Source organism: Drosophila takahashii, chromosome 3R (genome assembly GCF_030179915.1).
Source record: "Drosophila takahashii strain IR98-3 E-12201 chromosome 3R, DtakHiC1v2, whole genome shotgun sequence".
NCBI lineage: Eukaryota > Metazoa > Arthropoda > Insecta > Diptera > Drosophilidae > Drosophila > Drosophila takahashii.
Window position 1 is genome coordinate 36,594,027 of NC_091681.1, and position 14,561 is coordinate 36,608,587.

The 14,561-nt window shown below is 40.4% G+C and overlaps 1 protein-coding gene across 1 annotated transcript in view; it reads right to left on the reverse strand.

Annotated features, from left to right (window-relative positions):
* Positions 1-3,188, reverse strand: part of LOC108063539 (dynein beta chain, ciliary) — a 38,557-nt gene extending 35,369 nt beyond the window's left edge. Inside the window, exons 1-3 of the mRNA XM_017150663.3 lie at positions 2,997-3,188; positions 1,400-1,930; positions 680-768 (exon numbers count right to left, since the gene is read on the reverse strand). Of these exons, the coding sequence (XP_017006152.2) occupies positions 680-768; positions 1,400-1,930; positions 2,997-3,188 (812 nt within the window). The remainder of the gene's footprint in view (positions 1-679; positions 769-1,399; positions 1,931-2,996) is intronic.
* Between the last annotated feature and the right edge of the window lie 11,373 nt (positions 3,189-14,561).

Here is a 14,561-nt window from a genome sequence, read left to right on the forward strand (position 1 = left end):
ATAATGAGCGGAAACATTTATTGACCTAATTCTCAACAAATTTGCACTTGACTTCGTCCCCTTTTCATGTTGCTATTTGTTTAAAACTTTTTGCCTTACTTAGTTTTCAATACAAAATTGATACCAATCAAAATGACTTTATGGTTTATTTTGATTTTTTCCCCTGCTTGGCTTTTCATTTTCATTTTGTCTTCATTGATTCGAATATTGTGAATTACTGAAGCAAAAATCTCTTAATACATTTTTAAAGGCTCTTGACGTCGTGTGTGTATCGATAGCAATTTTGGCTAAGTTCTGGACAATTTTCTTAAGAATGCTGATGGCCAGCTGAAGATTGCCTTTTCTTTCTTTAATATTTGTAATTTAATTAAAAGCATTTGTACGATGGGAAAATAATCGAAGTATGCCACCAGTTTTGTGCGGCCAAGGGGTAAACAACTTGAATTTACCCGGAATTGCAAGCTAAATAAATTTCGAGCAATTCATGCGAAAAGTTATGCCAATGAAAATCAATTTGGTATCATGAATAAGCCTATCTCTTTCTGTCCTGTTCACATAAACAATGCCAGTTAGCTGTTGCTGGGGCGACATCTTCAAGGAGCCCAAGGAGCTGAACTGGTGGAGCTGGAGGGCAGGGGCGGAACTGTAAGACAATGGCCATCGAATGGCTGAAACTTACCCTTGGCTCACGTGGGCAAACACTTCCTCGACGATTGTTGGCGAAACTAATAACGATAAAATTGTGCGATTGTTGGTTTTGCCCTTAATCTGTGGGGATAACAATAAAGTATATACAGACACTGAATGTATACGTATTACGTATCGCCCGTAGACACATGAAAAGTTTTGCCAATTAAGCGAAATACTTCCAAGACAATGGGACGGAGTAGCTCCAAATGGGATCGGTTTGAGGGGGAACCGACAACCGACCAACCTTCCCACTCGAAGCCTTCGCCCCACTGCACTCAATTAGATTAATTTGATGAGATAGCACAGCTGCCAGCGGCACTCGCGAAAAAATCTACTATACTTTGAAATGAATTTTTAAAAAATAAAAGCTTTCAATAGTCATTTTTAAAGGTGTCTAAAACTGTGCTGTGAAAAATCAGTCAGATCCGAAATATATTGTTGCATACTTTTAGACAACTTTTAAAACATATTTTTAATTGAATTTTTAAAAAATAAAAGCTGCAAACAGTTTATATTTTCATCAAATTTTACAGAGTTTTAAAATCATTTTAAAAGGTGTCTAAAAGTATGCTGTGAAAAGTCATTCATATCAGAAATATATTGATGCATACTTTTAGGCACCCATTTGAATGGATTTCTTTTTAATTTCCCTTAGAACATTCCGATTTCAAGTAGATTTTTTCCCGAGTGTACCAGCTTAATCACCCACCTCGGTCAGCGTGTTCCGCACTTCCTTGATGCGCGCCTGCAGATCCTTTCGAACAATGGCGGGCCACTGACTTTGTGCCTCCTCCAAGAGCGGCTGCAGCACCTCGTCGAACAGCAGCGACATGGTCTCGATTTTGCTGTGCACCGGGAAGTCGCCGTACAGAATGCTCTCTGCAAAATTGGCTGCCGTCAAAGGTCCGTCGGAAGTATTACGGCGAACGAAGTAGGCGCACTTGCCGCGCGGCACGCCGTCCAAAGTCGTGAAACTGGAGGAGGCGGGTGGCAGGGGGATGAGCAGGGCACCGGGCGTGGCAGATACCACGGCGGATACGGCGGCCGTCACACTGGCCATGGCTTCATCTCCATCCAGAGGAAACCCAGGGGAGGAGGAAGGTACAGATCCACGAGAGCTCTGCACCGAATACGGCAGGTACAGGTCACTGAGGCAACTCCTGGGCACCAGATCTCCGCCCGGACTGAGTGTCATCACCAGGACGCGACTGTGGCCACTCTGCCAGTCCAAAACAATGCGCTGTTCACAGAGGCAATGGTAAAAGCACAATGGGAACTTCAATACACAGCTAAAATTAGAGTCCTGCATGAGTACACTTGAATTGACAAACAAGTCAACTTTTTGAAAATAGAGTGAGTGAGTTCAGGTGAGTCAACTTGGATCACTTGTTTCACTTTATCACTCGTAAAAAAAAATAAGTGATACAAGCACAGAATAAAAGTGAGTGGGAGTGATAAAATTACTAAGCAAATTATTTAGGTGATTCGAAATTATTTTATATCTATTTATTTTATATTAAATCACTTGTTTTTTCCTTATGAAAAAAAAAATGAAAAAAGGGATCCAAGTTAACTGATTTTAAAAATTGACTTCCAAGTACACTCATGCAGGACTCTAGACTCTAGACCAGCGGTCGGCACACTCATACAATTACATTTTGTTTTATATTTGTGTGAGTAAATTGTACGGGGCGGCTTAACAGTGTGTGTGCGCAGACCGCTGTTCTACAGTATACGTGGAGGCAGCGCTCGAGCAGAACAATTTCCTATGCTCACTTAATAGGACGCTGCCGACCGCTGCTCTAGACTCTAAAATAGAAAACTAATCACTTGCATATATTGTTTTAAATTGGCACACTTTTGCTTTATTTTATTTCAATTTCAATACAAATCTACTGAAATGTTTAGTGCACTAATAAATTATTTTTATTATCCAGTTTTATACATCCTTTGTAATTAATATTTGCACAATCCTTTTAACGCTTTTGTATAATGAACTGTTTATTTTATGAGCTTCAAATTCAATTAGGTCTTGGTAAATATTATGAGTAAATATTTGTGTTGGTTATAAAATTAAATCCCTTTTGTATTTCGAATAAAATATATTCCGAATGCTTACTTATTATTTTTTGACTTGCGTGAAACATACAAACTTTTTTGTAGCAAATATTTTTAGAAAACTTTAAACTAATTTTTCACGTATTTAAAAAAAGTATATTTTTAAGCTTACACAATTTTATAACATTTTTTTTGTTTCTAATTTTAAACTTTTATTAATTTTTCATTGTGTAACAGTCGCAACTCACCCGCAGCTCATCGCTGGACATCATTTTGGTCCATTTATCAGGTTTGAGGCGCATTGTGGTCGTTGTATAGCTGGCCACCCGTTCCAACCTCGAATCGCTGTAGTCCCGCTGGACGCGCTGACGACCGCCGCTGCCTCCGGTGGGCAGACCCTCCTCATCACTGCTGGCCATTCCTGCCGCCAAATCGGACATTGGTCAGGAGTCCAGGATTGAATTCGGGAGAACAAATGAATCAGCGGCTGCGATGCGGCAAATCAAACAACTCGCCGCGGCAACTGGCGTTAAAATGATGATGGGCCCGCTTCGTATGACCTCTAATGCCGGGCGGCCAGTGGGCGGCGGCCGCAGCGCCAGCCACGCCCCACATATCGATCAAACTTCAAATTCGCATTAACAGAAAAACACTTTAAAATGTGTGTGCCCCGTTCGCGCTGCAATTTCAAATGCAAAATGCATAAGGCTAACTATAAAAGGGGGGAAAAGTCTAGCCCGCTTTTCCCGCTACCCATTCCACCTGGCCAACTTTAATTGCACACGAAGTGAGCGAAATGTAATTTCCGTTTTCCCAGAAAAGTTCTCAGTTCTCAGCTCAAAAGTGAGCGGCCATAAGTCAACATCAGATGGTTTGGTTAAGGCCGCCAAGCATTCAAATGATGTGCTGTGGATTTTCAGTGTCCAACGCGGCGTATGCTTAATGTTGATCGAATGTCCTGGCACTTGGTCCCTTGGCAGTTTAAGTGCCAAGTCATCATCAGCAGAAGTCGGAGAGAGTGTGTATCACAAACAGTGAAATTTATGGTAGCACATCCTGGTTATCCCTTGCCTGTGAGTGAGTGACTGACATGTGTCAAGTAACAGCAGCAGCAGCAAGTAGTTGCAGTTGCTGTTGCAATTGCACCCGCAGCAACAAAGGCCGTGGAGCATAGTTAAAACGCTCTGCAATTACAGGAAGTACACATGGTATCCTTTACGTAGTAGTACTCGACCCAAATTATTCCCTTTAAAATATTTATTTACCATAATCATCAGACCAAGGGATACCTTCTAATTTGTACTTTAAAGAGACTTTGTAGGTTTTGAGAAGTAAAAAAAAGGTTACAATTATAACAAAAATTTTTCACTTAAAAGGACATTTAGCGCCCAACGTGGGGCCTTATTGAACTGTAAGGAAATGATTTGGAGCATAGTTAAAACGCAAGAACACATGGCAGCCTTACTCGACCCAAATGATGCCCTTTAAAATATATATTTACCATTTCTTACATTACTTACCTTCCTTATATTTTATTTTTTCTCTGTCATAAGTAGCTTATGTTGCATTGACAACTAAAGTAAAGTGTGCTTTCCTGGCCACCAATCCCATCCTTTGTCCTGCTGCTAATGTACCATGGCGTATACCTACCCCAACTGGAAACCTGCTGACTGCGCATTATGATGATGGGGATGATGTTGATGGGGATGATGATGACAGGGATGTCGGCCATTCTGGACCGCTGTGTAACTTTGATGTGAACTCCACTTTTAAATATCAGCGTCACATCAAAAACAAGTGCTTGGCAACCCGCAGATCTGCTCCCATTTCTGGTGGGGATTGGTCTCTGGCACTCTGGCACCCTCGGGACAAATGCATTGCCCTCATTTTCGGAGGCGAAAGGCAAAAGCAACCGCAACTGTAGCGCTGAGCTCCCTTTTCGGTTGGGCGGGGATTTTGGATTTGGATTGGGATTGCGACTAAGGGCGGCGGTTCTGTTGTTAATGAATTTGCTCAAGCTGTTTGCGCGCAGCTTAAAATTCACTCTTGCCCCAGGCTGGCAGCTAGGAAACGGAGCCACACGAAGAGAAATAAAGCCAAATTATATTAATTTTTAATGAGAACTTTATGATTAACTGCTAATGAAAATTCATTTAGAAATACCTTATTTAATTTACATTAATTTATTAATTTATTTAAGTTTTATTTTAAAACCATTAAATTTATACAAATAAAATGTTATTAATTATTATTATTAATGCTTTACAAAATTTTTATATCTGAAAACTGTAGTTTTTTTTGTTATCCACAGTGTACATTTTTGTATCGTTTAAATTTTTTTTTCTGTGCACAAATCCCATCTGCTCCCGTTTGATCCATAAACTTGTTAATATAAAAACATATTTGAATAAACATTTCAGCAATAAAAGAGATTATTTTACATAGTTTGCATAGCAGGCAGAAGTGGGGACGACCTCAGGTCCCCCATGTTTCTCCGGTCCAGTCCGCTGCCTTCTTCTTCCGCCTGCTCATCGGCCATAATGTCCTGGCCAAAGTGGGTCCTTGCTGTCTGCGGAGCAAAGACGTGCATAAATAGTGCGACAGTCCAAGTCAAACATTGAAAGCAAACGAAGAAAATATGCGATGGTTGGGCTGCCGCAGAGCGAAGAAGAAGCCACAAGAAAAATAAACTTCGAATTGATTTTAAAAGGAATGCCTCGATGACCCCGGCACACTTCAAATTAAGTAAATCGCACAAAAGCCGAGCTGTGGATGGCGGACGGCGGACCAATGGACAGAGGGACGGCTGGACAAATGGACAGTGGTCGGCAGTGAGTCGTGGAAAATGAAACTGTAAAATGCTTTTACTACATTTTCCCGCCGAGTGGCCGTTGGGTTCTCGCAGTCGTCGTACTTTTTGAATTTATGCCAAGCCTCGATCCGAACAAGTTGGCTTGTACTTTATGAGCGAACCCCTTTGCCTCCCGACTTCCCGCCTTTTTCCCACTTTTTCCGGGCTGCAGCTGCTGATGAGTTTCATTATGTGCGAACAAATCATCACATGCCACTGGGTGGTGGATGCTGGATGGAAAATCTGAGGTTGGGGAGGCTGAAGCTCAGAGGCTGGGCGGCAGACTGCACGGCGTCGTCCTCGTTTAAAAGCAATTTCGTGCATTTGTTAAGGACACGCGATTCGATGTGTGTGCGAGCGAGCGGAGTGCCAGTGTGAGGAAAGTCAACACTATTTCATTACGGACAAAGACCATTTCCATTTGGGCGAATTTATGAGAGTGCGGGCATGCAGCGGTGGCTCTTAAAAAACAAAAACGACAAAAAGAAATGCGTTAGGATAATGGCCGAGGCACTCAATGAAAAGCCAGGCCCAACAACAAATCGATCAGCGCACAAAAAGATAAATACAAAATGGAGCGTTTGACAGGGCAAACAATGTCAGTCCTAAGCCGTCCGCCAATGTCCAAACTTGAAACAAACAGAATTGGGGGGAAAAACTAGAGAGAAAACTATGATCAAAGGATCAGACCACGGGATACCCACTAGAGACCTTTTTTAAGTCGTTAAAAAGTTAAAAAAAAAACACTTCTCAAAATATGTTGGTTTACTTGAAAGGGCATCTGGCGCCCAACGTGGGGCCTAAATAAACTGTTAAAAAATAAACTCTTTTCCTGTTTCAAACGTTCTATAGAATGCTTATACCCTTGTCCCCTAAAAAGGGCCGCTTTCGAAACCCGAAAAAAATCGCCAGATAGCCAGAAAGGAAAAGCAAACGAAGCCAAACCGACAACTCCTGCCCGGCTGTTAGCGGCATTGTGTGCAGTCTAACGACAACATTCAATAAACAATTCACAATTGATTGACAAACGGACGGGCGGTCCAGTGTTATTCGGATTCACTGCTGACGACTGCCGATTGACGACTGACCAGAACGACTAGCTGCTGCTGCCGCTGCTACTACTGTTCTGTCCAGCGGACACTGTGAAAACGGCCATGAATGAGCAACCACGACAAGTCAGCGGAAGGATGTTAGTTCGAGTGGATGAGGAAATTGAAAGCGAATGCTGACAACAACAAAGTTGGCTCAAACAAAAAAACCAGAAAAAAACGCTAAAATAGAGCAGAATAGGCGACAGAATCGGAATCCCCCGTCTGAAAAACAGGCAAATATAACGAGAGTCCGGCTGCTGGAACAAAAACAACGAAAGCAAATTTCTGTGCGGACATCCGGCGGCGATTAGACGTGGACACTGAGCAGTGAACAGTGAAAAGTGAACAACGAACATCGAAGTCTAAACACTGCCCGTTGGTAATTGATTGTGGTTGGGTGGCAGTTTCGGGGGTGGAAAATTCGTAAATATATTCTCTTTCTCAGTTCCCCAAGTGGGATTCCCTGAAAAATCTGACTTTGATGTAGGTAGATCTACGACGAATTTTATGCTTGGTTCTGGGAACTGTTTTCTCTTAAATTTTGGTCACGTCTAAGTGGGTCACTTCCGGTCTAAAATGAAACACCAATCTACTTTGGGATTTAAATAAGTCCTTGAGGGTTAATCATCAACTATCTTAAAAAAATAATTTCCTAACAGTTTAATTAGGCCCCACGTTGGGCGCCAAATGTTCTTTCAAGTGAAGGAATTCATTGGTATGTGGTTATTTTCTTTGGTCTATTAATTTTATGAGTCTCTTAATGGACTTTAAAGTAAAACTAACTTTATAGAATTACAGATCTCTTACTTTCTAAAGTATTTCCTTTCAATATCTGACCCATAAACTGAGAATATTAATTAAATGATCTTGGGACCGCCCTGGATCGTTAGGTGGGTCCTAATTAAAATCCCTGCCCGGCTAATTGCGGGCGTGACTCTTGCAGCTCATTAGCTCGACGCACGTAGTGCCGTGTTCGGCATAGTTTGGCAATTGCTGGCCAAAAGTTTGCAGCGCAACAGCAACAAACGGCCGGATAAAGATAAAGATAGCGATGGAGGTCAGCGCAGAACGTTATGTAAGGCTGAAGTTTTGCAAATCCTTTTGGCAATTAGATCCTTGTTGGAAGGGGACAGACAGGACGAAGGACGAGGGACGCCCACAAATATTGCACAAGTATCAAGTATCGTCGCTGGCCGCCGTGGCATTTCGCAGTGCAAATATCCCATTACTCGGATGAAACTTTTAATTAAAAAGTTGCCAATGACAAACGGGACGAGGTTTGCGGGTCCTTTCCTCCTGCGACCCTGCTGAGAAATGCGCCGTAGTCTCACCAGAAATATTCGGTTCAGTTCAGTTCGACCAATGGGATATGGTATATGGGCTGGGCTATCGGGATGAGCTGCCTCAGTCTGGCACGCACGTAATTGAGACAAACTTTGAGACAGTAAAACATTCGAGTAGCTCGAGATGCTCCTCCACCTCGGGCGAGGGGTTTGCCAATGAGAAAATTACGACATTTAAACCCGTAGGTTAAGTGCACGTGAAATATTAAGTTTAGCTGCTCGAGAGCACACTAAATCTTATTGTAGGTCATTTGTCGGCTGGCGCATTTTAGTGGCATCCAATGTGCTACCTAATTATAGCTGCTGGGGAATGGGTTCGGTTAAGGGTTTTTAACCCGAAGCGAAAGCTAGTGGAGGGTCGTAAATTTTCCAAAAAGACGTGACGTTTGCAAGGACCAAGTTGGCTTTATTAGCGTGGCAATCAAAGCAAAGGTGGCTTTTTTAAATCAGTAGATTATACTTATAAATGGAGTAAACTAAAAATCTGTTATATATTTTTACATTTTTTTCTTATAGTTTTTATATTTAGTTTGTTTATCTTAAGGGTGGTTGTAAAATAATGTGGTTGGGAGGAGTTATCAAAATCTATGACATCAAATATAATAATTGGATATGGACTCCTTAATGACAGTAATTATTTTATAACATTTAAATACGGCCTCACGTTGGGCGCCAAATGTCCTTGTAAGTCAACCAACATATTAGGATGTGGCTATTTTATTTTTTAACCGATTTTTATGATCCTCTTAATGCATTTTAAAGTTAAACTAATTACAGAATTTCGTCCAGATGCTTTTCAGGCGGTGGCCAATTATGAGGTACTGGAGAGGACACCGAATGCTAAGTGAATTCTCCTTGGTCAGATTAAGCCTTCCCCTTCAATAGCGGATGAAGTGGTCCTTGCCGAAAAACTGAAGCAGGGCTTTGGTCAACGGTGAATATGAGGAAACCGAAACCGGGAACTCCACTATCGGATCCTGTCCCGTCCTGTCCCAGTTCCCTTCCTGCAATTGCGAACGCATCGGCTGAAAAGGCAGTCGAGTGTGCAGGCTGTGGAAATTGAACATCGGAGGCCGGATTTTTGCAGTCGCAGCTTGATGGGGAAAAAGGGCGTGGAAAGGGGTGGGGTAAGGGTATAACTGCGGCTAATTATACTGCCAAGGGGGAACAGGGAACTGCGGCGGTAAATGTTGCGATTTTGCCAAATAATCAGAAAAGGCTCTCAACATTTTACGTAAAACGAAAATGCAACGGAAAACGGTCAGGGGCGCTGGGGGCGTGGTGCAAAAGTGCATTGCCAAACGGGTAGTAAACGCCTGCGGGAGCGGAAGTGCAGTGGTCGCCGTGTTGTTGCTTTGTTACGTTATCTAATTACAAAGGAATTGTGCGGCAACGTCACACAGTTGCCGGTCCACCGATCCCGCCACTATCCTTCCCCCATTCCCCTCTCCTGAAATCTGGTCTATGGGAAAATATTATTTCTGTTCAAATGCACAACATGGGTGCAATGGGAAGGCTGGTTGGCTGCGGGCATCCTCCGATTGATATATGCAGATGCGTGCTCCGTTTTAGTCCGGTTAGCTGGGTATCTCGGTCCGCCCGTGGAACCAAACTCAACTGAACTGCCCGCAGTTAGTTACTCACTAACACAACAACTCACACACACACAGAGAGGGACGGCCGCCCACGGGGGAGCACCCACACATATGCGCTAAATACACTTGTGTCTAATAAGTTTTATCCGAACGGTCAACGAGGCGTGCACCCACACAAACACAAGGACAGACGCCCAGTTGTGGTACACTAAAAAAAAAAACACTTCGTTCTTGACTGTAGAATTTGTATGTCTTAAAAAACGGAAGTTGAACGATTTTTTCTTGATTCTTTAGTAAACAACTTACAAAGTTCAATTAACAGAATTATTTTTTAATCGTTATAATTTTTAACATTTAAAAAGAGACCAAAAAAAATGTTATTTAATTTTAAAATACATTAAAATTTGCCCACTTTTTGAATTCCAAAATTTCTTTCATTGCTTACCCGAGTGGGGGTATCACCCAATATTCAAGAAATAAATTAAGGAGCATCTAACCTTGATTCAAGGTCTCTTAGTTGATGTTTCTCTTATTTTCTTGCTGTGCAGTAAAATGGGTGTTAAAGGGGATGTTGGTAGTGGGCGGTGGGCCATGGGTGGCATATAAACAAATGAAGGGTCGTGCTTCGAGGGACCCAGCTGCGTATGCGGCATATTTGAGCGGGCATGGCGAAAAATTGTCAAACTGCCGGCCGCGGCCCCAAAGTCAGTTAGGTTGGCAATCTGCTTAGCCGCTGCCCGCCATTTTGAACCCCAAACACCAGGAACCACCCACCGCCCTTTATTCCCATCCCCCTGTCCAACTCATCCATCGCCGCAATCCACTTGCATTTAAATTGTGAAAATATTTGGACGCTGTCGTCCGGTCGTTAAATGAAAACTGAAGCTAGGTCGACCGTTTGCCCTCCCCTGCACGCAGAAAATCTTTAAACAAACGAGGTCAACCACGATTTTTTTTATGGAGGGGTGCGGCAGTTAAGGGACGCTAATTGCGTGCTTGTCAACACTCAAAATAAAAATAATATTTGCAACAATTAAAAGAGCGCCAGCGCCAACAAAAGAGTTACCAGTTTGAGGGATTCAGAGACGGAGACCCCAAAAAAGGACCTCTAAACAAAGGACTCCCTAGCGGTTGCGGCTCTACCACCTGGTGCATAATTTTTCAAATTATTCAAATTATAAATTATAAAAAGGACAACTCTTTTTGCCAACGGAAGCAGCGGCCAATTATGCGAACTGGAATCTCGCCGAAATCAAAGTAAATGCTGAAAGCAGTGTAAATTATTTTAACTCGTTGCTTTTACCCTTAGTTTTTGGAGGAAAATTTAATAAAAACAAAGTTTATAATTTGTATAAATATTAACAATTTAATTCGTTTTCTAAAAATTAATATGAAAATTTATAATATATAACAATCAAATAAAAACACCTCTTAACGAGGTAAAAAACTAGTGACGATCGCACCTTCAACATACAAAAGTTCTGATATCAACATTTGTGACGAAAAATTATTACACTCGTCATTAAATAGACTTTCTAATATTTTCTCATTCGGCCCGCCCTAGCAAACTATTCCGGTCTTTTTCCCTTCACAGGCATTTTCTATTGCAGCGTGCCGAATGAGAAAATATTAGAAAGTCTATTTAATGACGAGTGTAATAATTTTTCGTCACAAATGTTGATATCAGAACTTTTGTATGTTGAAGGTGCGATCGTCACTAGTTTTTTACCTCGTTAAGAGGTGTTTTTATTTGATATCAGAAGTTTTTGTTTGCTTACATTTGCTCTCATAGGAGCTAATATATACATACATTTAAATTTAAATTGGTCAATCATAATTTATAAGCCATTGTATTTAAACAAATTAAGTTAAAAAGGCGTTTAAGTATTTCAAAATACCTTTTAAACGATGTATAGCACATGTCGGTACCTTTAGTAGTGTAGAACTTACAAACTAACGAAATTTAGCTATTTTTAGCTTTTTCCCGCTAAAGTAGCGGCTTTTTCCAAAAGTCGTAGAACAAAAGATTCCTATATTCTTAAGATTCTTAAGTGCAAATTTACTGATTCCATGACCCTAAAATACAGTTCGGATACCCTCCCACAAAATTCAATACTCAGGGAGCGTTAATTGGTCGAGCTGGCAAAAGTGGCCATTGTCGAATAAAAATATCTTTTAAACGTGACTTTTTACAGTAATGTGTTATATACCAAAATTTAAGGAATCTCAAGGGCTATACAGTTTAAGGTTTTAAAGAAAATCGTTAGAGCCGTTTTTGAGAAAAATAAAAAAAAGCTAAAAAAAAAGTTTTAAAAAATTGTCTTTTGTTCATATTTTTTTAAGTATTACATTTACACAAATTGCATATAGAAGGCGTTTATAGCATTTAAAAATACCTTTCAAACGAGATGCAGCACAAGCCTGTAGCTTTAGTAGTATAGAAGTTACGGCTTTCCGAATTTTAGCTATTTATAGCTGTTTTTCCGCTAAACTAGCGAGTTTTTCCAAAAGTGGTAGAACAAAAGTTTTTTATATCGATGTGATCAACGTCATATCAAATTTTCAAAACTTAAAAAACATGTTTTGGACAAACTGACAAACTGACAAACTGACAAACTGACTAACAGAATTAAATTTTCATTTTGGGAAGACGAAGGAAATCTTATTTTGGCTATAACTTTTGAACGGAGCGTCGGATTTTGACAAATGACCCCTCATTCGACGGGTATTTTCAAAAGGAATACAATTAAAACATTCACCGCTCTCTCTTCCAAGCCAATTGATTTTCTTAAAGTCTTGGTATGCAATCCTGTTAGTTTTTGCAATACCTTTCGATAGGTGTATCATTCATTATGATCGGACCATCACAGTAGATTTTCATTTCTTCGTGTATATATAGTAGTCGCCTTCGCACACTCTCCTGGTGCGCTTCGTCACTACATGGACTGCCGTCCATAGTGATTATATATGGATGCAATCGAACATTATTTGAAAAAAAAAAATTATATATATTCCCAAACTTTAATATTAAACTTTATAAGGTTATAAAAATGGTTTGCCACTTTACATTTTAGTTTTATTTTGTAATTTATCTCTACCTGCTTATTTCTTCTCACAAATAAAATTAAATTGATCATTATCGCCGGGCCTGTCAAACATTAAGTTGTTAAATAACGCAACTGATTTGTCACATCTGAAGCTTGAGGGATTTCTCCAATGTAAAACGGTAGCTGCCCTTCCGGTGGCATAGGACATAAACTTGCATTCCTTGTTCATAGAGTGGATTCCAAGCCAGTAGTAGGTATTTCTTTTGACATTAGCTTTAATGGCTGTCATCTCGTCTTCGTCTTCAATGTCTGCTAAGTAACCGCCCATCCATCGACAGATATCTGCAGCTTTAATCCAATTTAGCTTGACCTTATCTTCAATATGGTAGAATTTCTTGCCGATCAGCTGGAACTTGGCTGAGATGGTTTCGTGAGGGGCCCAGCGAGTCTTACGTGTCTGAATAGAATGTCCTTCGATTTTGTCCTGAATCTCCTTTAAACCAGCAGTAAGTTGATCCTGCATTTTTTCCTTATGCCTCTTTAAACTCGCCTCTATGTCTTCCAAGTATTGCTGCCTGACGGTCTCGAGCTGCGTCTTGAAATGGTCTTCAGGAAATGCATTATGAGATTCCAGTCCGCTTTGCACTGCCAAAATACGATCCTGCGTGGCCTTTAGCTTCACTTCTATGCTGTCCAGCTGGCTCGTCGTTTCTTTCATATAATCATTAATGGGCTGGAGTGCAGTTTGAATGGATTCGCTACACTGAGGATCTATTTGTGGAAAACCTGCCAAGAACGCAGGAAAATTTGCGACAATAAAGGCGCACAAGAAGCAGGATGCCAACTTAAACATTTTTAATAATTTTATTTACTCCTATCGAACGTTTCTGGAATACTGAAACCAATAAATTTTATGATGAAGCTTATAAACCCTATATATGCCGGTTGGCCATGCGTTAAAATAATTTGTTATCTGATTTCTCTAAATTTATTTATATTTAAAAACCCAAATTACCAGATGCCCAAACTATTTCCGTTTATAGGCGATAATATAAATCCGAAAAATTGGTTCCCGTTATAGTGACGTTATTTCAAGTGACGTCACTTCATTACACGAAATTCCATTTTTAGGAGAAAAAGGAGAATAATCCTTCAGATGACTAATTAATGTGATGAGGACTTAGAGAACTGTGTTATTATTAAAGTGAACATGGCCTATTTAAAAGTTCAGTAAATACCTTTTGTGGCCCTAAACAAAAAAACAAAATCAGAAATTTCTATAACTGGATGCTTAATCGCAACTTACTAGCTTTTAAAATTTTCGAGATCTCAGCGTTCATAAAGACGGACATGAGTAGTGATCCTGCTTAACAATATTGCATAAGGGGTCGACTTTTTGGGGTCGGATTTTGATTTCAAATTCTGTAAGTACTCTTCAAGACGATCCAAACTCTATATGGCTTTCATATGGCTAGGTTCGCCTTTGGATATAGTATGGATTTGAAGATTGCAAAATTCATTTGGAAAATTGGAGCAGTCCAGACCAGTGGAGCCATTTAAATATGGTTGTAATTGTTTTGAAAAATTTTTAGTATGTTGAAGGTGCGATCGTCACAAATTTTTTTATCTCGTCAAGAGAAGTTTTAGTTTAATATCCAACCGAGAGCTAAGCTAGAGACACCACAAATGGGGCCTAACTTGTTTTGATTAGTTCTGTCAGAGTGTAAAATTCAAACTTCTAACTCCTAAAATTGTTGGAAACTGTTTTTGACCAAAGACTTTTAATTCGAATGGTCTTGGTCTTGGTTTCACTCCTGTGAACTGTAAATGCGCAGAAATCAAAGTTAAAGGCGAACGTGTTTAAATTACATAAACCTTTTCTTTCC